This window comes from Oncorhynchus keta, chromosome 2 (genome assembly GCF_023373465.1).
Source record: "Oncorhynchus keta strain PuntledgeMale-10-30-2019 chromosome 2, Oket_V2, whole genome shotgun sequence".
Classification (NCBI taxonomy): domain Eukaryota; kingdom Metazoa; phylum Chordata; class Actinopteri; order Salmoniformes; family Salmonidae; genus Oncorhynchus; species Oncorhynchus keta.
Window position 1 is genome coordinate 42,247,854 of NC_068422.1, and position 25,477 is coordinate 42,273,330.

Consider the following 25,477-nt stretch of genomic DNA (forward strand, 5'->3'; position numbering starts at 1 on the left):
CAAGGACCTAGGCCTCCAGAAAAAAATGTCACCAAATCATTAAAAGAATATGTAACTGTTTATACAAGTAGGGCTGGAATTTTGGAAGACTGTAATTGGCCAGCCAAATGACCGTGGCCACCATAATAACCGTTAAAAATAGCAAAAATAAACTCAATTATTTATTTAAATTTATTTATTTTGACACTTTCTCCTTCTGACTGCAGGTGCTGCCATAGAAATATAATTAATAGAATGGGCATCCCCATTCAAGTCAATGATGGCATAATGGGTGGACTGGCGGCCATTGCTATTGTACCCATAGGAGCAAAGCAGTAAGTACAATGTTAAAATACACTACAAGTATGTGGACACCCCTTCAAATTTGTCGATTCGGGCTATATCAACCACAGCCGTTGCTGACAGGTGTATAAAATCAAGCACACAACTCATGCAATTTCCATTCGGAAACATTGGCAGTAGACTGGCCTTACTGAAGAGCTCAATGACTTTCAACGTGGCACCGTCATAGGATTCCACCTTTCCAACAAGTCGGTCTGTCAAGTTTCTGCCCTGCAAGAGCTGCCACGGTCGACTAAGTGCTGTTATTGTGAAGTGGAAACATTGAGGAGCAACAGCCGCGAAGTGGTAGGCCACACAAGCTCACAGAATGGGATTGCCATGTGCTGAAACTCGTTAAAATCACTTCCAAGTTCAAAACTTTCACAAAGCAACATCAGCACAATAGCTGTTCGTTGGGAGCTTTATGAAATGGGTTTCCATGGCTGAGCAGCCACACACAAGTCTAAGCTCACCATGCGCAATGCCAAGCATCGGCTGGAGTGAATCACGCTTCACCATCTGGCAGTCCGGCGAACTAATCTGTGTTTTCCAGATTCCAAGAGAAAGCTACCTGCCCGACTGTAAAGTTTGGTGGAGGAGGAATAATGGTCTGGGGCTGTTTTTCATGGTTTGGTCTAGGCCCCTTAGTTCCAGTGAAGGGAAATTAACGCTACAGCATACAATGACATTCTAGTGCTCATTCTTCTGTGCTTCCAACTTTGTAGCAACAGTTTGTAAAAGGCCCTTTCCTGTTTCAGCATGACAATTCCCCTGTGCACAAAGCGAGGTCCATACAGAAATGGTTTGTCGAGATCGGTGTGTAAGAACTTGACTGGCCTGCACAGAGCCCTGACCTCAACCCCATCGGGCACCTTCGGTATGAATTGGAATGCTGACAGAGTCAGGACTAATCGCCCAACATCAGTGCACGACCTTACTAATGCTCGTGGCTGAATGGAACCAAGTTCCCGCAGCAATGTTCCAACATCTAGTGGAAAGACTTCCCAGAAGAGTGGAGGCAGTTATAGCAGCAAAGGGGGACCAACTCCATATTAATGCCCATTATTTTGGAATGGGATGTTTGAGCAAGAGTCCACATAATTTTGGCCATGTAGTGTATGTGCTGTGATTTGTTGATTCAACTCAATATATTGCATGAGCCACATACATTAGCATCTTTTGAATTAACATTCAACATTACCATGGAATTATTGCGTCAGAATACCAGGCAGCCATACTCCAAGTCGGTATTAGATAGAATGTCGCAGCCCGCCCGCCCGCCTTGGGGGAAAACAACCCATGGTTACCCCATTGGCTCACTGCAAAAACAACCCTTTTCAAACACATTTTCTTGTTGAAAGCTTGTTTTAGTCAAAGGTACAACATATCTAAAGATTACTTTTCAACATCGACTGCTCCTGAGCATTCTCACTACTTGTAAAAAATGTAACGTAGGGCTTCCCGCATGGCCCTTGTCATGACGGAGCTAGCAGCTAATGACTGGAATATTAAGCTAGCAAAGACCAACAAACACAACTGACTATACAGCTACAAGTAGTGAGTGGAGTTACAAACAGACTATACTAAACAAGTTCAATATCTTACCTGTGAGGAAATGTTTTCCACACACATAGCTACGTGTAGCCTACTTGGACACCTGGTCCCCACAATTTCCCACACCGAACAACCTGAAGCCACAGGGCTCTAATTCTCTACATGGGAGAACTGTGAACTATAAATCAGGATTTGTCATCTGGTTACACGTACATTAAACACAGCAGTTGGCGCTTTTACAATGGGGGCCAACGGAAAATAATGTTTTCTACCCCCCCAATTTGTGGTCGAGGGGAATTCCGTCTCACGACTGAGTGTTGCAAGTGTACCCATGAGTTTACCAGTCAAATCGCCAGGTTCCAAGCCCATTCTATTCATTCTATTTCTTTATGTGCTGCTGCATTGCGAGGGCTTTGCCTTGGCAACCAGACTATTTTGCTTGTTTCAGCAAGTTACGGACTCAAACGCACGGATGCCCGACCATCCCATCTTCAGCCAGCGATTTGTTCCACACCAAAAGGTTTAAACGGTTATGAAGTTTTCATTTTCATGACCGTCTTCATCCATAACCATCTGCTACACCGTTATACGGAAATTGTGCTAGCTCTTTCTACAAGCATCATGTAAAATAAAAAATTTAACGCCAGTGAAGGTAAATGGTAGACAAAATGGAAAGTGAAAGCAGTACATTAAGTAGAAATGAGATGGAGGTTTCAATCCCTCCTTCCAGCAGCATATGACAGTTGATCATTAGTGGCACACTCCTACTGAATATCAAGTCTGCCTCTGTCACCACACCCACAGTTATCAACCTCCCAGGGCTGCCTGCCCCCTGCCTTGCACTTAATGCTTTTGGGAAGGAACACCCCCTCCCTCCACTCCTCAGCGCAGCACGTTATATAAAAAATTATATATATTATTTTTTTAAAGACGTCAGGAGTGCTTAGGTGTCTTCTCATTTTTATATTACCAGCAACCTCTTGACATTGATTGACAGCTCATGGCTCCGAGGGCTGGCGCCGATACAACAGAGTGAGAGGAGCCCTTGGCTTCCATCAGCGCACACACTGAACCGACTTACACTGACCATACTGCACAGTAGATTCATCACCAAAAACACCATTTGTTATTAAATTGGGTGATAAAACATGTCAATTGATATATTAGTCCATTTTAAAAGGCAAATGTTTAATCACAACAATGACATAGGAGAAAGGCCAGCGACAATGAAGCAGCAGTAAACATTGTGATTTAATAGCAGACAGCCCCAGCTGCATGTTTGCACACACCACGCTTGAGCGTGTCTGAGGCATTTAAAAGATAATGAGGACCAATTACAATACTCATCTCTTTATCTCCTGTTATTTAATTATGAGACCAGGGGCGCATTAATGCACACCACAACACACATACAGGAACAGACACACACACTGACAACATCGGACAAAGAGGCAGTTGCGGTTACATACACAAAGCTATGAGCTACCTCCACCTGATATGCAACTATTATTGAATTACGTTAGAAAGCAAATCCTTCTGAATGGAGGCTACGTTGATACAGGCCTACCTGCCCATTTCAGCTCAGAACAAACGGAATGTGAAGCATAAAATCATTTTAGGGCGAGTCTATGAACCTTGTCGAAATCAAACATGCCAATAATCTGTCCATAGTCAGGGAAGTGATGTCTCCTGCTAAGGGTTCATTATAAGCAAAGTATTTGTAGAGAGAACGCAATGAAAAGGGTTTTTCAAGGTGATTTTATTTCCTTGGTAGTGTGCCAACTTGCCATTTTATTCCTGGCAATGGCTAAAGGTCTGTGAGCAACTATTCTGTTAATATTCATAAATAACTGGACAAAAACATAAGCGAACCATAAAATCACCACAAAATGTGGATAGATCACCACAGATTCTCCTATCCCCACAGCTTGTGAATGGATTCTACTATACCCACTAGTGCTTCACAGTATACGCAAACTTCTGTACTTGAACATGAAAAACAGTGCGGTACTAGAAGTTATTACTTTCGGTAATTCTGTCAAATGTGTCTCATGGATCAACTGTCAGCCAATGTCCTCAGAGCGTGAAAGCACTGTGCCTGCTCCACTTTACCTGCACTGGGAGACTGGGCTGCATCATGTTAGCTCCCCACTCATGCTGCACAGAAGTTAGCACACTTGAATAATGTGACACGGCACGAAGAAAAGTAACTGTACGCAAAACAACGCCCATACAGGCAAGAAAACTTTACAATGCAAGAAGATACCGGTAGCTTCAGTGACGTAGCGCAGTTTCGCAGCGCAACCCCGCAACGTGGTAGACATTTTGTTCCCTCATGGGGCTGGGGTAATATTTTGCTGTTTAAGAGCAAAGTATCAGCATTCAGACCATGTGAAGGAACCTAATAATAAAAAAAATGCAACTGGATTTATTTCAATAAAATAAAAGGAATTTCATCTTTACAATTATCGTCCAACAAGTGTTTAAAGGCCATGATTGTTTAAAGGGACATTTCTAAAACATCCAACTTCATATTCATCATCTCTAGCACCATCCCAACATCAACATGCAAAAATTGCGTGTTTCTATGTTTTGTAGTAAAATAAATATATATTTGTGTTTTCAATGACATCATCGGTGTGCATCGTGTGATTATAACCCATTTTGATGAGGTATTCCCTGCTAATTGATTGATGCCATTGTAAATACTAATATTCCTCTCTTTTTCACTACAAAACAAACATGCATGTTGAAATTGGGGTGGTGCTAGAAATGAATATGAAGTAGCCTTTTTTTTTATTTCGCTTCCAAACATCAGATTTTGCTTTATAGCACTATTACATGCTCCAGGGATAATTTTGTTAGTATTTTTGGCATGTTTTTCTAGATTTAGAACATAACACATGTATAGAGTAAACATCCTCACTTCCATCTGGCACACAAATACTTTAAGTATAGATGGCAGAACAGTGATTCAAATGTTTTCAGAATATTGACAAAAGTACTCCAGTGACGGAGTTGATAAATCCTCAAAATGGACATTTCTGCCTCTAAAAATAAAAAGTTAAATGCAAACATCAGTAAAATGATTCATTTGAAAATCCCCAATAAACACTATTCTATCAGATGACAAACAAAATCTGAGTTGATATTTTACAGAGTTGACAAAAATGGAATTTGTCTTCATTAAAGTAGTATATACAGTAGCAATTTTGCTTTTCCTCAGATGCTTTATGACTCAAATCTAATTAAATGTAACACACTTGAACCAACATTTTCTATCAGGCAGAGGGAGTTGACACTTTAGGAATGTGACCACGATGCCAATATTGTTGTTTGAATCTATCAAAAGTAGAACTTTAGAGACCATGAGTGGTCTTATTAAACTACATTGTAATAAGGACATGAATAAGGGGTCCTAACGGTATTGCGGACCCTGCTCATTCCTGATTAATGTAGGATTTTAGACAAATCTGACGGAGTTCACCAAATCTCCAGACACATCTTTTAGGAATCACACTTCTTTAAAGTCAGAGGGTTATTGCAAGAAACCACATAAGAATTAAATATTGATACATATTATTCTTGCCTCGTGAACGACGTCATTACTGGTTAAAGAGACCGAGCACACACTTATAAAATAAGCTACTTCTATGCAAATGTTGTTGACCAGTATCAGAAAACAAGTACCAAATGGAAGGGAAACCAATCTTCATGTGGATACAGATGACATCCGCCAAAACAAGCTCAATAACGCAATCCATGCACACACTTACTGAATATGCATTCATGTGAACAGGCCTTGGCTACGTCTTCATTTATAAATAGAGAACCATTTAAATAAATTATTGCCATTATGTTATTGTTAAAAAACAAAGTCAAATTGATTGTATGATTCATTCATTAGTGCATACATGGCTGTCTCTGAAAAACGTTGACGTAAAAAAACGTCCACGGTAATGATATTGAACTCACTATTCCCAACGATTGAACAGAGCAATAGCCAAGTTTGTCTGGATCATTCTGTAACTTTGGTTTATGCAAGGCTCATATGAAAACAATCCAGAGTCACAGCTGAACAGACAGCAAAGTCTAGTCAGAGCAATGGACTGACCCATCATTTAACTCTGTGTTCAGTTAGTTCTGGGTCAGCCCTCACCACCAGGGACGAGGGATTACCTTTGAGGATTACCATCATATCCTGCTTTCACAGAAAACCTTTTCAGACCCTGATCACATCAGAGTACAGACTCCGCACATAAAGCACTGTAGAATGACGATGGTACATGCTCAGAATAAGAATTACCTTCACTAAACTTTTCTACCACAATACTCGAGGGACAAAAGGTTCTAAGAGTTGCTCGGTGCGGGGAACTAATTATTTCTAACAAAAACGTCTGTTGCATATTAAAATAATATATAACACAGCATAGAGAATGAGATCGTGTAGAGCGGTGGACACTTCCTATCTATCGTCAGAAGATAAAATGTCATCCAATTTTCCTCATAATAATTACTACCAGACGAAGTCACAAGTAACAAATTAGACTAAATCTATTCGTTCTGGCGCATGAAAAAAACTGAATCATAAGTGGATGGGTATCTTGAAAGCTTGGATTAATATCATTTAAATTGTTTATGGAACTTTATTGGAGGACGTCGACCCCCACAGAAGCAATAGCCACGTTAGAGGAAGATCCTGCAGCTACATCTGTGTGTGGTCTCATCAAGCAAATGATCCCCACACACCACCAGGTTGCCTAGCTGCAGAAAAGACAGTCTTCCAGATGAAAGACCTCATCTAAGGACATCACAATGATGAAGAAAAAAAGCTTCTCCTACTAATAATTTGCCTCCTTTAGAAACGTCATTCTATTTCCAACACAATATAATGCACTTCTGACTAATTCTTCATCAATGCATTGAGTAGAATAGGAGTCAGAACATCGAAAACAATTGTGAGGAAACGTGCAACACATAAATAGCTTACTACCCTTAGCGTAACATTTGAAAACATCTACAACTATGCGGTCTTATATTCCAGTGGTTCCCAAACTGTGGAGCAACCCCAAAGGTAAGAAGATAAATGACATTGCACTGGCACACAAACCCAACCCACCTCACCCGAGGAGGACATAACTACAATCACATGTTGTTGGAGACCAGGAGAAGCCATAGATCATGAGAAACACACAATGTAAAAAGGGTATCATCTTTCATCATCGCCAGTGCTGATACACTAAATCGCCAAAGGTATGTGGACACCTGGTCGTCGAACATCTCATTCCAAAATAATGGGCATTAATATGGAGTTGGTCCCCCTTTGCCGATATAACAGCCTCCACTCGTCTGGCAAGGCGTTCCACTACATGTTGGAACATTGCTGCGGGGACTTGATTCCATTCAGCCACAAGAGCATTCGTGAGGTCGGCCACTGATGTTGGGCTATTAGGCCTGGCTCGCAGTCAGCGTTCCAATTCATCCCAAAGGTGTCCGATGGGGTTGAGGTCAGGGCTCTGCGCAGGCCAGTCAAGTTCTTCCACATCGATCTCGTCAAACCATTTCTATATGGACCCCACTATGCACAGGGGCATTGTCATGCTGAAACAGGAAAGGGCCTTTTACAAACTGTTGCCACAAGGGAAATCTTAACGATACAGCATACAATGGCATTCGATTCTGTGCTTCCAACTTTGTGGCAACAGTTTGTAAAAGGAACTGTTGCCACAAAGTTGAAAGCACAGAATCGAATGCCATTGTATGCTGTATCGTTAAGATTTCCCTTCACTGGAACTAAGGGGCCTAGACCGAACCATGAAAAACAGCCACAGACCATTATTCCTCCTCCACCAAACTCTACAGTTGGCACTAAGCATTAGGAGTTCTCCTGGCATCCGCCTAACCCAGATTTGTCCGTTGTACTGCCAGCTGGTGAAGCGTGATTCATCCCGCCAGAGAACACGTTTCCACTGCTACAGAGCCCAACGGTGGCAAGCTTTACACCACTGCAGCCGAAGCTTGACATTGCGCATGGTGAACAGTCAGTAGTGAGTGTTGCAACAATAGACAGATGATTCTTACACGCTTCAGCACTCTGCGGTCCCACTCTGTGAGCTTGTGTGGCCTAACATTTAGCGGCTGAGCCGTTTCCACTTCACGTTAACAGCACTTAGTTGGCTGGGAAGCTCTAGCAAGGCAACAATTTGACTGACTTGTTGGAAAGTTGGCATCTTATGACTGTGCCACATTGAGAGTCACTGAGCTCTTCAGTGCAGGCCATTCTACTGTCAATGTTTGTCGATGGAGATTGCATGGGCAGTTTGCTCATTTTTCTATACCTGTCGGCAACGTGTGTGGATTGAATAGCCTAACGCACTTATTTGAAGGGGTGTCCACATACTTGTTGCCATGTAGTGTACGTTCAACCCATCAAATTAATTGTTGTGAGATTTGCCATCGACTTTCCCGTTTCATTAAAGGCAAAGCCATCCTAAACGGGAGTTATCATAACCTACATGGAAACTTTCAACACAAAGTCTAAAGAAGAGTGTTCATTCACCAGAATCGTTGCGTAGGTAGGAGGACATGGCTGGAATGAGGCAGGACTGGCTGAGCAGCTCCTGCAGTACTGTGGGCAGGGCGTTGCTGTTGTGGCCCCTGCTCTCCCCCGTAGGGGACTCTCCGTGGCTCACACAGCCTGCTGGGTTGATGTAGCTGGCCAGCACCTGACAGACAGAACAAGTGGCACACATATACTTTTAGCAACACGTGTAGGCCTTAAGGCTGTTTTACAGTTGGTCTAACGATATGTCATGAATATTGTATTGGTCTGCCAACATCAAACTTGTGGTTCTGGAAATATAAACAATAAGCCTCTGCATGATATCAGCAGCCCGGTGCTCCAAATAGCATACTTGCGCTATTTTAACACCAATAAACCCATCCTTTTAAAAATGTATTTAGTAAATGTCAGCCGAGCAAGAAAGGTACAAATAATGACCAGAGTATAGCTGACCACGTCTTAACTTTAACAATGAATAAAAAAGTAGCTATAGGAAAATAAACCCACAACATTATTTACAAGGTAATGATGGCGAGCTTACAGAAAATAGCTTAAGGTTGTGAGTGTTTAGAAAAATAAAAGTAGGTCATTTTATCATCATCAGAGAATTGTATAATTTGTCCAAAATAGATTTGCTTTTGTTGCTGCAGCAGCCCAGTAACCACGACAACGGACGATGCAACAGTCCCAGAGGCATTCACTTTTTTCCATGTCTGTGCGACACAAGGAAACTGGCAGTCTGAGCGACAGTCTACAGACATTCCACCAGAGTATAAATGATGTTTTCACCAGCGACACATGTCGCATTCTAATTGTCTACAGACTTGTCGTTATACCGATTTTAAACCTTCTACCCAGAGGTAACTAGACAGGAAGTACTTCTGTAAAGTACGTAAGAGCATAGGGCTCTTAGGCACTGCATCTCAGTGCTTGAGACGTCACCACAGACATCCTGGTTCGATTCCAGGCTGTATCACAACCGTCCGTGATTGGGAGTAACATAGGGCGGCGCACTTTTGGCCCAGCGTCGGCCGGGATTGGCGGGTGTAGGCAGTCATTGTATATAAGAATTTGTTCTTAACTGACTTGTTAGCCAGTTAACACTTTTATACTATTGGGGAAAACCCCCAGGTGCACATTTCGGTCCATGCCCTAGCACTTCACAGCAGATTCAAATAACCAACTCATCAAGCTTTGATTATTTGAATCAGCTGTGTAGTGCTAGCAGGGGGTGGGGGACGGGCAGAGTTTGGGAAACCCTGGCGTAGGGGATTCTTACCTGCAGAAGACATGTGACGTGCTCCTCTTCCAGCCTCTGCTTGGTGAGGGCCTGCTCCACGTCCCAGCCTGAGGCAGTGGAGCCTGTACCGAACCCAGTGCCCTTGGCCCAGTACAGCTGCTGCTCCTCACTGGTGCCCCCTCCATGACCACTGGACACCGTTGGCTGGGGACAGACAGAACCAGAGAAAAAGTCATCAGCACAACACAGGAAATCAGCAGAGGGAAAGTTCAGCCTACTGGTCCACTGTGATGACAACATAGGCCTGGACTACAGATAATAGCATTCCATAAGCTCATGAAACCAGCAAAAAATGTTAGCATAACGAGAGCTAAGAACGTTTAGCCTTCTCGAGACTGCACCCTTTCTGACAGAGCGGCTTTGGCGATCATCAGGCGTGACGCGGCGTGCTATAAAGGTCTATGGCAGGGGCTGTCTGACAAGCAGCTAATGATGCGCTCTCCCAGCGCATCTTTAACGTCGCAGGGACGCTCCCAACGTGCACACAAGCGTTACGGGAATGTTACCGGCTAAATAGAGCTGTACATGCACCTCTGCCAATAGAGATCACTGTCAAGTCTATCAGTCAACTGGGACGCAGCGGAGACCATAAAGTATTTTCAATAATTTTTTTAAACAGTAGGTGGGATGAGGCCGCTGGGATTTTTGAACAGTTCACTGTATTTTCAAAGACAGCCATTGTGTGTGTTTTGTATATGGCCGAAAAAGGGCCCAGTACTGACCCAGCAGTACAGGGGGGGGCTGAGGTATGCTCACGTCATTAGAGGTTGGAGATTAATCACTGAACATCAAATCAGGGAAGAGGCTCACTTTCCCAGATAAAGAGGGATGTGTGTGGACTGACCGTCCGCCGGGCTCTGACCACGGTCTCATCTCCGGCCAAATAACTGCCCGCCGCCTCAAGGACAGTCATTACCACTGTGACAGGACTTTGGCCCCGCGCTCAATCTTTAAGCGCGGAGATCTGTCCTCAACTCTGACAACTCCATAAATCCACACTGGTGTGTGGACTGGAGCGCCTGCTGAGACAATCCACAGTGGGTTGTAGTGCTGTAATAGCCTATCCTGCTATAGAACATGTCATCTACGGCAGTTTAGCTGAGTTTAGGCCTGTGATCTATGGCATTTGGAGCCTTGTTAGTGGGCATTGCTGGGTGTGTTGAGTTTCTCCTAGCCTCTGCCGAGTCCCCAACAACCAGATGTTCTGGTTTTCAGGCTAAATGGAAAGAGCCTGTGATGCGAACTTCCGCTATTTGAAATTAAACAAGGTGACACTCCATCTCAACTCCCACCCCCAGCTGGATTGGTTGAACACTGCAGAAGAGACCCTCCCGACAGTTATTTTTCTTCTAATCAAGACCAGTATGAAGGAGGGGGGGGGTCTAAGTTCAGGCGTTTCTTTTAAGCTTCTAGTGACCAAAATCAATACGGTGATCGATACAATTTGGTGGGTGAAATCTGGTCTTTGATCCGAGTCGTTAGTCATCTTTGAGACTCAGAGGTCCTCGTAGAGTCCAGAGTCCTTTGAAAGGCTTTGAGCAGGAGGTAAGTCTTGACGCCCAGCAGAAACCTCAATAGAAGACGAATCACTCCATTTAATGGGCATGGCAGTCAGAGTCCATGATTCAATTCCTATTCATGATGTTCCCTTCTGCCTGGAGTTGGCAATAATACAAAGGACACGTCTGTTCAAAGCCAGACCTGCCTCTTAACATTCCCACTAAACAACTACCCAATTTATCAAATGCTCAGTGGCGATATGCATAAGAGCGCCGAGTAAAGCCCTGCCAGATAGAGTAATACATAACATGACTGATCCTCACCGCCCGTCTCTCACTGAGGGAAAGACAAAACGACGCATTTCTCCCTGGAGAGTGAGTACCTCTTTATTGTGTCAAGCCAAACGCACCGGAGGCAGCGTCTGAACACTAGACTAGACTGACGCACCACGTCAACACAACCCAAAATAGGTTGACGCTGGCCTCAATCCATCATGAACACACAAGAGAACGCAAATGGACAGAACACATTTCCGCTGAGATCTGTCCACATCCGGTGACATACGAGTGTGTGAGCTGTGTTTTCATTCATGCTCTGTTGAGCACACACACACACACACACACACACACACACACACACACACACACCACCAGGAGAGCGACATAGAGTGAGGGTGTGTGTTCCGGACAAGTCCAGTGTCTGGGCCTCACCTCTGAGGAGTTGCCACTGGCATTGGGGACACGGGGCGCATGGTGGCTAAGGGCTGACAAGCAGGCCAGGATGAGGTGGATGGCTCCTATCTCCAGGGCCATGCGACGCAGCAGCACGCCGTCGTCTGTGGTAAGAAGTGTCGTGCTGAACAGGGCCCGCAGCACATGAAAGGGCAGTGTGGGCAGCACATTGGCCGACGGAGACTGCAGGATGTGACCTACGGGGAAGGTAGGGAGAGATACAGCCAATCAAGGAAGGGGAGAGAGACAGGGCGTTTCTCAATATGCATACTATCGTGTTCCACACACATGCTCTGAGTGCATTCTCCAATGACGTTCTCTTGGGTACGTTCTTGTGAGGACTAGAGCGTGGAGAACGCATAAAACATTACATTTGAGAAGCACTCTCACTCCCCCTACTGTATTACCTCACGCTGCACCTCCCCATTCACTGAACCTTCTTCCAGCCAGGACAACGGCAACAATAAACAAAACAAGATATACACAAAGCAAACGTTTCACAACTACCAGCTAGATATGCAAATCGTAATAATGTAGCTAACCAGATAGTTCAACAGGTAAAAATTACAAAAAGAATATCATGCAAGATAGATGTGAACTCTTCATTGGTTGCTAGCTAACAATTATTTGTGGCTATCTGGCTAGCTAACAGTAGTAGCTTGCCAGTTAGCCTTATTTACTAATTATGGGTTTGTGCTCTACGGTAACGTAGGCAGGTAAACATGCCAAAATTAACACAGCATGTATTTATTAACATATCAAGAAAAAATATTGTAGTCAGGCAACATATGAGATGTCAATAGGCAACATCTCATTCCTTAGTCGGAGAGCTCAAATAATGGGTGCCATTGATTTCAAAGAAACCATTTAGTAGACATTTTGTAGGCAATTACGCAATGCATACTCATAATTCGTTTAAAAAAAAATCACACGATGCACACCAATGTCATTGGAAACACTAATCTTACTCCATCTTTTTAACTACAAAACACAGAAACGCAACATTCTCACATCTGTTGATGTTGGGGTAGTGCTGGAGATATAAGGCTTTAGATTATGGGCTAAATACAAACAAACTATCGTTTTTTACGTGGGCGCATCATATTTCTTTGCATACATATTCCCTCGGAGTTGTATCGATGCGTGTTTCACAATATGTATAAACGGGAGTACGCATTCGAGAAGAAACCTCCGTCGTTCACATACTCTGATTTGGACTCACACTCCGACCCTCCCGTGCTCAGAGCAGAGTAGTACGCATTTTGAGAAACACCCAGTCAGTCAGAGAAGAGAATTGATAATATCACTGGATAAATGTGTGAGAGATGGTGAGAGAGATTACCACCAGAGAGGTGGAGGAATAATGGCCAGAAAGGATGGATACATCGATTTAGCACTTATGAGAATGAGGCCAGAGAAGATAGCACACCGTCAGCCTGCCATTTAGTCGGCTGTTATGTGACCAGTGTCACTAAACAAGCTGGCAGCCTGCTGTCCATCAATCATTAAAGGGCTGTTATTTCAAGGACTAAAGGGAAAAAAAGCATTGGCAGGACAACATAGTTGATTTCAGGCCCTGAAGGAGAGAGAGGAACTAAATAGGCATCAATAATGAAGGCAGAGGTTGGCTGGGGAGGAGTTGTAATGTATGAGAGGGTAGGACTTGTCAATATTAAACAAGCCAGTGAGTCCTTCGGCTAAATTACCCACAGGGTCCGCAGACTGGTAGTCTCAAGGACTGCAGGGGAAGAGCCGCATCAGGGGGAACAAACGTGCCTCAATTGTAAATGGAGGGATTAAAATCTCTCTTTCCATCTCTTTCTCCCCGCTCTTGGGGCCGGCTGCTTTTAAAGGAGCCGATTTACATGCGTTGGCCACTTTATGACACTGATCGCTATGTATTCAGGGAATTATCGATCGGCTGGGTCCACAGCTTGGCAAGATCAACTGCCTGACATAGTCAGTCTGAGCATTGGGGGGGGGTTACCTGCTATAAGTAGGGCTGACAAGATTTGTCACTAGGAAACCTGCAGCAGTCTCCTTTATTAGAAGCATAGGGACCTGGTCATCCTCAATGGTGTCCCCAAATACAAACACACTAAAATCATCCATCGAAAGGGCCAGGAGTTTTCCTGTCCACGTCTAAAACTGTGTGAGGCGTCGTGTCACTTACTGCCCTCGCCGTCATCGGTGACCCCCAGCACCAGGCGGAGCAGACACTGGGCGTGCTTCCTCTCCTTCAGCAGCTCCTCAGCGTAGCCCGGCAGGCGCAGGAACAAACCGAAGGCCGCCAGCGAGTGGGCGGGGATGGGCGACATGGTCTGCACTGACGACTTGTTGATGGGCGGCGGCTCGGCGGCCATGGTCTCTGGCGCCTCGTACACGAGCTCGCCGGACTGCTCGATGGTGACCCACTCAAACTGGTCGCTGTCCTTGGGCTTCTCCTGCGTGGTGGAAGGCACCACCGGTGGACTCACCTGCACAGGACGAGCCAGGGTTAGAATGCGGTTAGAGGACAAAGCTGACAGATGTGCTGACTCGGATGGGATCTGAAGGTCATGTGCTGTGTTTGGGCACTGAGGGTAGTAGGGGGAATATGGAACTAGAGAGCTGATATTCAGATCCATAGAGCTGCTGTGGGGGACTTGGCATAGAGCCCTGCAAATAAGATATTTTTTTTAAATGGTATCCACGAGTTCAACTGAATCTGGGGAAGTAGATCAAGGGTTTCATAGGCAAACAACGGACATATCCCTTTAAGATGAAGGCGAGTATCGGAGCTGCAGCACTGCAGAGAAATACAGTTATTTTATGCATAGTTGTGATCAATATAATCAACTCAAGCTCAGTTGCACTAAGAGTCAGAGTGGATGTCCAGGAACAGGCTGTGCTGTGATTAAACAGCTAAAACACCAGTGGGTCAAAGGGCATCGACCTGAGCTGTTTGGCTAACCTATTAGAAAACACTACACAGTCAGTCCTGGGTAAACAGAAAAGCATCACCTGCATCAATATCGATGCCTTAAAGTTGACTTTGCTAATAGTCTTGCTCAGGGTGAGAGCAGAACTCTTCAATTATTCACAGCATTAAGAGCGTGCCCAGCAAACACTATCCAGTGAGAGAAAAGGGTTAAACTAAGAATGGATGCAATATCCTGTTGAGAAAGGATTATGGTAAACCAACCAACGACCAGTCATGTATATGATTCATATCGATCACAATGCTAAGTACAAAACAAATAATCTCACTTGGTAGCCCTCGTGGGGCGTCTGCTTCAAACCACCAGTAGCTCTGGGAGACTGCCTGAATAATTCAATTTGCTGCAACAATTTGGAAGGGGGGAGAAAATAACAAAAAGAAAACAGATTTAGTACCTGGCAGCTCTCAAAATGCATTCCAGCTACTCACCTTGTCACTGTGCTCTCTCAATTACTGTTTAAGTATCCATTTACTTTCATTTAGGAGGCATGATGTAGCACCCGGGGGAGCGCAGAGGAGACAAAAACGAATTTAGACTGAATGGCAAACCCAGTGACTTGCCATGCCTCTCAATAAGCTGGGCCAACAGTAAAGACACGTCATTACTTTGGCAACCGCAGATCAGCATTGGAATGCTCTATATATGAAAGGTAACTCATCTCCAGTACCACCCCAACATATGTGAACATGTTGCGTTTCCATGTTGTGTGGTAAAAAGATAGAGGAAGATAAGTGTTTCCAATGATCCAATGTTTTTTTTTGTTAAATGAGCAACAAAAAAAATCACAATGCACACCAATGTCATCATTGGAAACACTAATCTTACTCCATCTTTGTTACTACAAAACATAGAAATGCGCAATTTTCACATCTGTTGATGTTGGGGTGGTGCTGGAAATTATGAATATGAAATTGAACAATTTTGAAATGTCCCTTTAAATTTAAGGCTCTAGATTATGGGCTATATATATATATATATATATATATATAAAACACACTATCTAGAAACATGAGCTAAACATTGTAGGACAACAATGAAATAAGTCCAATGAAGCAGGCTGTGAAAGGGTTATTTGACTGGTGGTGTTTGTGATATACGTATTAGAAGGGTATCTGTGGCGGTCTAACCTGTTGGATGACGTCTGGGTAGAGCATGGGTAGCCTCTCTGCAATCAGGGCCAGACCACCCATGCCTGCAAACACCTGCAGGGGAGACTGGATGGGGTTGGTCTCCAGCAGGGACTCATCGATGGCTGCATCAAGACAGTCGTCCCCAGGGGTCATGGGTTCGTCCTCCGGACAGCTACTCAGCATGTCACAGTGTTCCACTGGAGGAGGGTTAAGAGAATAGACCAATTATTACTCTCGAAGGGTTTACACTGGGACACTAGCTATGTTCTGTGACGTACGTTCTTCTGTGTGCTGCCCTCAACCAATCATGACAAGTAAAGAACGGGACGCCCTGCGGGAGGGAAATTGTTCACGTCGCAGGCACTTAATGAGAACTCATCCCTCATTCGAGGATCAAGAGAGAGTGGGAGAAACCAACAGAGCCATCACACTATTTATTAGTGAAGTTCAAGCAACCAAGGAGAGAGGGGGGGGAGAGGGGGGAAGAAAACAGACAGCAGTTTCTCAGAAATAAAGGAGCGGAGTGCCATTTAAATTTGTATATATGTGAATGCATAAACCCGCGAATGGTTGTAGTTGGGAAACGGACGTGCTCTCCTGATGAAGTGCACATGGATTAAAACAGAATCAAGGACACAGGCTACTTGTCGCTGTTTGCGCGTCAGGAGGTGGCTCTGTAGACGGTTAAAAAAAAAAGATAAACTGGAACGGCGGGTGAAGGGTAAAAATAGCCCCCCATTATGGTTTTCATTCCGCGGTGCGGCTGGCCTGTTTTATGATGATATAAAAGACCCAGTCGATTGATAGGTCATCTACCAAAAAAGAGAGAAAAAAAAGAAAAGCTGCACATCATCTCTCCTGGAGAAGAAAATAAAATAAATGATGAATTGCTCCAGTCTCTAAGAGGATTTTTCCCCGTCCCCCTCATGGTGAATTATAAAGTCACCAAGGTTGTGACTGATACGATTTGTAACAGGGCCCGTGCTCTCTAGACTTCCAAAACAGGATTAGAAATGATGGAGAGGGAAGGAACCGCTCGTCTTTCAGCGGGCCGCAAGGAGAGACCGGGCTACCCAGAGAATATCTAAACAGCATCAACCCAGTGAGCTGTTACATTTCAAATGCAACCGTGAAGGCACGGGGAAAAAAGGTGATCGTTAGACTTCAGAGGAGCATATGAGATAAGATCAGCGAGAAAGAGGACAAATTGTGAACGACAAGGATTTTCACAATTCTGCTCAACAACAAACATATTTCACAGAATGTTCCAGTACCTTTACTATGCAAGGCACATCCTATTAGGCTGAGATTTCTACATGATAAATCAGGAGGTCTAGAGACCTAAAAATGGTTGGAGGGACAAACCCCATTTAAGGTCTGGCCTATTTGGGTCTCTTAATCACCTCCCTGACCCTCCTCCCCCGACTGCTCAGTTGGGCCGGGCGGCCAGCTCTAGGAAGATTCTTGGTGATTCCAAACTTCTTCCATTTAAAAATGGAGGCCACTGTGTTCTTGGGGACCTTCAATGCTGCTGAAATGTTGTTTTGGTACCCTTGCCCAGATCTGTGCCTTGACACAATCCTGTCTCGGAGGTCTACGGACAATTCCTTTGACCTCATGACTTGGTTTTTGCTCTGACATGCATTGTCAACTGTGGAACCTTATATAGACAGGTGTGTGCCTTTCCAAATCATGTCCAATCAATTGAATTTACCACAGGTGGACTCCAATCAAGCTCTAGAAACATCTCAAGGGTGATCAACGGAAACAGGATGCATCTGAACTCAATTTCGAGTCAAAGGATCTGAATGCTTACGTAAATAAGGTATGTTTATTTTTAATACATTTGCAAACATTTCTAAAAACGTTTTGCCTTGTCATTATGGGGTATTGTGTGTAGATTGCTGAGGATTTTGGCAAATATTTTCAAAAAGGCTATAAAAAAAACAAAAGTCAAGGGGTCTGAATACTTTCAGAAGGCATTTGAACCATATACTATGCTACAACGCACAGAGAAATGGGCTGAGGGCTTTCAAACACAACAGACGCCACAAATGTGCACCAATACACAGGTTGAAAATGTGTATGCACTGCATTCCTTTTACATAAAGTGTTCCTTTACCCTAGACCAGAGAATATGCTGAATATACACCCTTCGGCAGGCTTCAGATCGTTTCTAATCTATACGCCTCAACTAATTATCTGAACTCCAGAGTGCACAGAGGTTAAACGAAAGCGGTTCAATGAAGACAATGATATACCTAATAAGGTGGGTTAGTGTCTGGCTGAAGACAGTCTTGATGAAATGGGTTTGGAGCTGGGCAGACTCATTAGCAGATAACACGCAGGTCACCGGCCTCCCATCTTGGGTAACCACTAACAGACCACTGTTCTAGTAGTGGGTTGGCTGAACTGATTGACAGTTGCCTTTTAAAATATCTCACCCAACAGGGGGACGGACAAGTCATCCAGTGGGACTGAGGTGAGGAAGAAGTTGACACTCTCCACTGCATGCAGAGTAGGTGGTGGCGGCGAGCGTTAGCAATTAGCCCCAGGGTGCCAGGGGCGTCATATAGGCTGTGAACTGCCCAAAAAATCGAATATCCACACTGACGGAAAGAGAGACAGGCTCTGGGCTTTGTAGCAGCGCTACCAAGCATGGGCTCTCCTCACAACAGAACAACCAGCCTGCAGCGAGAGAGAGAAAGGCACTACGGTAGGTTTCGGTGTAAAGCAAACAATACCTTGCCACAGAGTTAGTGGAAACTACATTGAATTTAGCCCTGAATTGAGTGACTCTTATGGAATCACAGGGACAAATGAATTTTACACAAAAGAAAATGATGATGTGATGTGATGTGTTTTGACTACACACACACACACACACACTTGTAAGAGCAAACACCTAGATTTGGATTATTTTGTCAGCCATTAGTTCCGTTTTAATGCATTTAGTACAACATATGGTTGAGACTGCACCTAAAGACGGTGTTCGCATAGCCGTAGGCTACCAGTAAAATAAATCACGCGATTAATTGAACCAGGCAACCAAACAATTTGACTACGTTTGCACATTACTAGCGCTGACATCAAACTAAAACATCAACTGCTCTGGCTGGCTGTCATATCGTAATGCCCAAAATGTATCCTCCCCATGCTAATCATGTGTGACCTGGTACTGACCGTCAAAGCTAGGAGGGGAGGCTAAATCTAGTAGCATCACCCCTAAAATCCTGCTCTAACGCAATCTTTAAAAAGGGTGACTAATAACATTTACCAGGTGAAACCATTACATGGAGCGTAGTGTTAGTATAAAATCTATATCAGACATGAATCTCATTTAGATGTTATAGTGACATTTACAGAGGACATGAATCTTATATAGATGTTACAGTGACATTTACAGAGGACATGAATCTTATATAGATGCTATAGTGACATTTACAAAGGACATGAATCTTATATAGATGTTATAGTGACATTTACAGAGGACATGAATCTTATATAGATGTTATAGTGACATTTACAGAGGACATGAATCTTATATAGATGTTATAGTGACATTTACAGAGGACATGAATCTTATATAGATGTTATAGTGACATTTACAGAGGACATGAATCTTATATAGATGTTATAGTGACATTTACAGAGGACATGAATCTTATATAGATGTTATAGTGACATTTACAGAGGACATGAATCTTATATAGATGTTATAGTGACATTTACAGAGGACATGAATCTTATATAGATGTTATAGTGACATTTACAGAGGACATGAATCTTATATAGATGTTATAGTGACATTTACAGAGGACATGAATCTTATATAGATGTTATAGTGACATTTACAGAGGACATGAATCTTGTATAAAAAGGTTTCCCTCAATGTTAATGGCTAAAACAGCTTTGGGAACAAGCAGGGCTTGAAAAGTAGAGGGTGGTATCTGATTGGGTGGTCAGGTTGCACTGGGAGCTTTCAAGCATCAGAGGTTTTCTTTTGAAGCAGGAATACAAGGTAACAGGGGATACAAGGGGGACCAAAAAAACAAAGTTACATTCAAATGGGATTTGATGGAAAAAGACTGGCCTGTATTTACTGAAGTTGATGCACCCATGTCATTTTCAAGCCTCCACCCCCTCGTCCAAACTCATTTTTGTCATACAGCAAACTTTTCCATCTTTCTCTTACAGTGAAGTCATTGAGGCCAATTGATGATCGTAAAATAATAGCATTCCATCTTAAGTAATAATAATAATAATATAATAATATATTTAAGTAAAACCTGGCCCAAGAGGCAGAGAAGGCGTACAAGCAGGCGTGCCAAACAAACGCAATATATGTTGAAATGCAAATGACTCCAAATCAAAATTGTGTAGAAATAAAATGGACCTACATTCATAGTTTGACTGTCCAGCTCCCTAATAATCACCACAATGAACGCTAAACAGCCAGGTAGCATAGAAAATGATTTTTTTGACTGCAAATCTTGACTGCAAGAAAATACACTGCTCAAAAAAATAAAGGGAACACTTAAACAACACAATGTAACTCCAAGTCAGGTGGTGACCACAGACCACTTCTCAGTTCCTATGCTTCCTGGCTGATGTTTTGGTCACTTTTGAATGCTGGCGGTGCTTTCACTAGTGGGAGCATGAGACGGAGTCTACAACCCACACAAGTGGCTCAGGTAGTGCAGCTCATCCAGGATGGCACATCAATGCGAGCTGTGGCAAGAAGGTTTGCTGTATCTGTCAGTGTAGTGTCCAGAACATGGAGGCGCTACCAGGAGACAGGCCAGTACATCAGGAGACGTGGAGGAGGCCGTAGGAGGGCAACAACCCAGCAGCAGGACCGCTACCTCCGCCTTTGTGCAAGGAGGAGCACTGCCAGAGCCCTGCAAAATGACCTCCAGCAGGCCAGAAATGTGCATGTTTCTGCTCAAACGGTCAGAAACAGACTCCATGAGGGTGGTATGAGGGCCCGACGTCCACAGGTGGGGGTTGGGCTTACAGCCCAACACCGTGCAGGACGTTTGGCATTTGCCAGAGAACACCAAGATTGGCAAAATCGCCACTGGCGCTCTGTGCTCTTCACAGATGAAAGCAGGTTCACACTGAGCACATGTGACAGACGTGACAGAGTCTGGAGACGCCGTGGAGAACGTTCTGCTGCATGCAACATCCTCCAGCATGACCGGTTTGGCGGTGGGTCAGTCATGGTGTGGGGTGGCATTTCTTTGGGGGGGCCGCACAGCCCTCCATGTGCTCGCCAGAGGTAGCCTGACTGCCATTAGGTACCGAGATGAGATCCTCAGACCCCTTGTGAGACCATATGCTGGTGCAGGTGGCCCTGGGTTCCTCCTAATGCAAGACAATGCTAGACCTCACGTGGCTGGAGTGGGTCAGCAGTTCCTGCAAGAGGAAGACATTGATGCTATGGACTGGCCTGCCCGTTCCCCAGACCTGAATCCAATAGAGCACATCTGGGACATAATGTCTCGCTCCATCCACCAACGCCACGTTGCACCACAGACTGTCCAGGAGTTGGCGGATGCTTTAGTCCAGGTCTGGGAGGAGATCCCTCAGGAGACCATCCGCCACCTCATCAGGCGCATGCCCAGGCATTCTAGGGGAGTCATATAGGCACATGGAGGCCACACACACTACTGAGCCTCATTTTGAATTGTTTTAAGGACATTACATCAAAGTTGGATCAGCCTGTAGTGTGGTTTTCCACTTTAATTTTGAGTGTGACTCCAAATCCAGACCTCCATGGGTTGATCGATTTGATTTCCATTGATAATTATTGTGTGATTTTGTTGTCAGCACATTCAACTATGTAAAGAAAAAAGTATTTAATAAGAATATTTCATTCATTCAGATCTAGGATGTGTTATTTTAGTGTCCCCTTTATTTTTTTGAGCAGTGTATATACAATTTGAAGCGTGGCCCTCCAGACCTCGAAGAATGCGGCCCCCGGTGCAAAATGAGTTGGACACCACTAGTGTACAGCGTCATTGTAGAACTGGATATACATTTGCTTCCTGAGCCCTATTACGCAATACAGTGAAGAAGAGCGGAGTGAGTATGAGTCTCCCACTGGCCCACCCGTTCCAGAGACTGGTAATGGCACCATACGACATCTCAGGAGACAGAGGCCCAGCGCTCAGACAGAGAAATGGATGGCAGTGAAAGGGGAGAGCCATTAATCGCACTGTGGAATGGGCTGTCAGGGGACACGTGGAGAGAGACGTTCGGGGCTCACTTTACACACTAACTGCAGAGCAAGAAGAAAAATGACAGAAGCAGAGGGAGGTAGGAGGAGTGTGAGATTGTGTGTGTGTGTGTGTGTGTGTGTGTGTGTGTGTGTGTGTGTGTGTGTGTGTGTGTGTGTGTGTGTGTGTGTGTGTGTGTGTGTGTGTGTGTGTGTGTGTGTGTGTGTGTGTGTTTATATGTCTGAACGCAAGCATGTGCTTGTATGTACGTGAATGCTCTAAAATACCTTTCTCTGTGCGGAGCCTTTTGAACGAGTCCGTCTTGGAGAGGCCCGGGTCGGCGATGACCTTGGAGCCCAGCTTGACGGTCAAATCGATGGACCGGTAGCCCTGGGGCAGCTTACGGTCATAAAGCAGGGTCAACAGCTGAGCCAGTGTCATCTCTGCCGGCAGGGGTTGACCTGAGGGGTGGAGGGGGGGGATGAGACAGTGTTCACAGTGAGGAACCAAAGCCTTGTGGTCACACTACCAGGCCCAGAGGGACAGGAAATACATGACAGCTATGTATCATGAAGGCTTGTGACCTAGATAACAATGACAACATGTGAAGACAAGACATCATGAATGGAGTGCTGTTTTTGCTCATAGTACATCCGTGTCCTTGCAAACCCAGGTCTGATCATGTTTCTGCTCATCTTCCCAGAGTTTGGGAATACTTGGATCAGGTTGGCTGTGATTTTCAATATTGACACAATGTCTAAAAGTAACAACATCGAAAGTATCAAAAGTTAAATGAACATTTACCTGGACACCCCAGGGTCCCAGCAACACACACTGGCTCAATGAATTGACTGAGACAGGAGGTCACAGCTTCATTAAGCAGGTCGGATCAATAGGCTTCCCTTGGCAGAGGGAGGTTCTGGAAGGAGGGGAGCTGACAACTGTGTGTGTGTGTGTGTGTGTGTGTGTGTGTGTGTGTATGTATGTGTGTACAGTACCTGGGAGCAGCTTGTGGTAGAGGTGGAAGACAGGCACGCTGAGCGTTTTGGCGGAGGGGTCCACACCTGAGGAGGATGTCAGCTTGTCGCTCATCACCCGGCCCCTCCGCGAAGGGGGACGAGGAGGGGTGGAAAGAGCTCTCTTCGACTGGGACTTCAAGCCTGGCAGGGAAACACACGCCGGCAATTTTATCACGTAAAATTGCACTTTTACATCCTAGGGAATGTGCTTCTGTCTAATGCTTCTCTTCTACCAAACACTTTCAATATTTCAAGAGAAATGGGATATTAAGCCATTTGTCCATTTACAAATATATATATATATATATATATTTTTTTTTTTTTTTTTCAAGGACTTATTTCCACATACAAAGAGACCAATCATTCCCTTTACATTTGGTGCAGGAGCTCAACATATGGCTGGAAGCCCAGCTACCAGCCAAACAATTCTTGCCCTCTAATTGGTGCAACAGGATAAATTAATTAATTTACTCCTGCTAAGCCATAATGATTGGCAGGCGTGGGAGGGAAGGGATGAGGTTCCCCACCACGATAAGCTGACAGATCGGAGAGAGCCAAAACGTGTACCTGAGGCCACGACAACGCTGTAGTTGTCCTGGAAACCACTGTCGGTCTTCATCTTCTCCTTCTCCTCTTGATTCTTCTTCTCCTTGTCCTCCTTCTGTTCGTTGATCAGCTTTGCTGTGATGCTGGGGGTGTCTGAATAAGGGATGGAGGGGAGAGACCGAGACGGGGCACATTAGAGCCACCCTTCGGTAACATGTCACATGTGAAAGAGTAAATGCTAATTGTCATAATACAGTGCCTTGCGAAAGTATTCGGCCCCCTTGAACTTTGCGACCTTTTGCCACACTTCAGGCTTCAAACATAAAGATACAGTTTTATTTTTTTTTGTTTAGAATCAACAACAAATGGGACACAATCATGAAGTGGAACAATATTCATTGGATATTTCAAACTTTTTTAACAAATCAAAAACTGAAAAATTGGGCGTGCAAAATTATTCAGCCCCCTTAAGTTAATACTTTGTAGCGCCACCTTTTGCTGCGATTACAGCTGTAAGTCGCTTGGGGTATGTCTATCAGTTTTGCACATCGAGAGACTGAAATTTTTTCCCATTCCTCCTTGCAAAACAGCTCGAGCTCAGTGAGGTTGGATGGAGAGCATTTGTGAACAGCAGTTTTCAGTTCTTTCCACAGATTCTCGATTGGATTCAGGTCTGGACTTTGACTTGGTCATTCTAACACCTGGATATGTTTATTTTTGAACCATTCCATTGTAGATTTTGCTTTATGTTTTGGATCATTGTCTTGTTGGAAGACAAATCTCCGTCCCAGTCTCAGGTCTATTGCAGACTCCATCAGGTTTTCTTCCAGAATGGTCCTGTATTTGGCTCCATCCATCTTCCCATCAATTTTAACCATCTTCCCTGTCCCTGCTGAAGAAAAGCAGGCCCAAACCATGATGCTGCCACCACCATGTTTGACAGTGGGGATTGTGTGTTCAGGGTGATGAGCTGTGTTGCTTTTACGCCAAACATAACATTTTGCATTGTTGCCAAAAAGTTCAATTTTGGTTTCATCTGACCAGAGCACCTTCTTCCACATGTTTGGTGTGTCTCCCAGGTGGCTTGTGGCAAACTTTAAACGACACTTTTTTATGGATATCTTTAAGAAATCTTCCATAAAGGCCAGATTTGTGCAATATACGACTGATTGTTGTCCTATGGACAGAGTCTCCCACCTCAGCTGTAGATCTCTGCAGTTCATCCAGAGTGATCATGGGCCTCTTGGCTGCATCTCTGATCAGTCTTCTCCTTGTATGAGCTGAAAGTTTAGAGGGACGGCCAGGTCTTGGTAGATTCGCAGTGGTCTGATACTCCTTCCATTTCAATATTATCACTTGCACAGTGCTCCTTGGGATGTTTAAAGCTTGGGAAATGTTTTTGTATCCAAATCCGGCTTTAAACTTCTTCACAACAGTATCTCGGACCTGCCTGGTGTGTTCCTTGTTCTTCATGATGCTCTCTGCGCTTTTAACGGACCTCTGAGACTATCACAGTGAAGGTGCATTTATACGGAGACTTGATTACACACAGGTGGATTGTATTTATCATCATTAGTCATTTAGGTCAACATTGGATCATTCAGAGATCCTC

General features: G+C 44.3%; 1 protein-coding gene across 23 annotated transcripts in view; it reads right to left on the reverse strand.

The window, feature by feature from the left end:
* The window catches only part of LOC118361340 (baculoviral IAP repeat-containing protein 6-like), a 145,553-nt gene that overhangs the window by 48,075 nt on the left and 72,001 nt on the right, over positions 1-25,477 (reverse strand). For 18 of the 23 annotated variants that reach the window (XM_052476922.1, XM_052476945.1, XM_052476939.1 and 15 more), the window contains 9 exons: positions 23,887-24,018; positions 23,299-23,460; positions 22,588-22,761; positions 16,077-16,276; positions 15,218-15,289; positions 14,142-14,445; positions 11,948-12,165; positions 9,717-9,881; positions 8,435-8,600 (listed from right to left, as the gene is read on the reverse strand). In XM_052476922.1, the coding sequence (XP_052332882.1) occupies positions 8,435-8,600; positions 9,717-9,881; positions 11,948-12,165; positions 14,142-14,445; positions 15,218-15,289; positions 16,077-16,276; positions 22,588-22,761; positions 23,299-23,460; positions 23,887-24,018 (1,593 nt within the window). The remainder of the gene's footprint in view (positions 1-8,434; positions 8,601-9,716; positions 9,882-11,947; positions 12,166-14,141; positions 14,446-15,217; positions 15,290-16,076; positions 16,277-22,587; positions 22,762-23,298; positions 23,461-23,886; positions 24,019-25,477) is intronic. The other 5 variants (XM_052476949.1, XM_052476987.1, XM_052476976.1 and 2 more) reach the window with 1 other exon arrangement.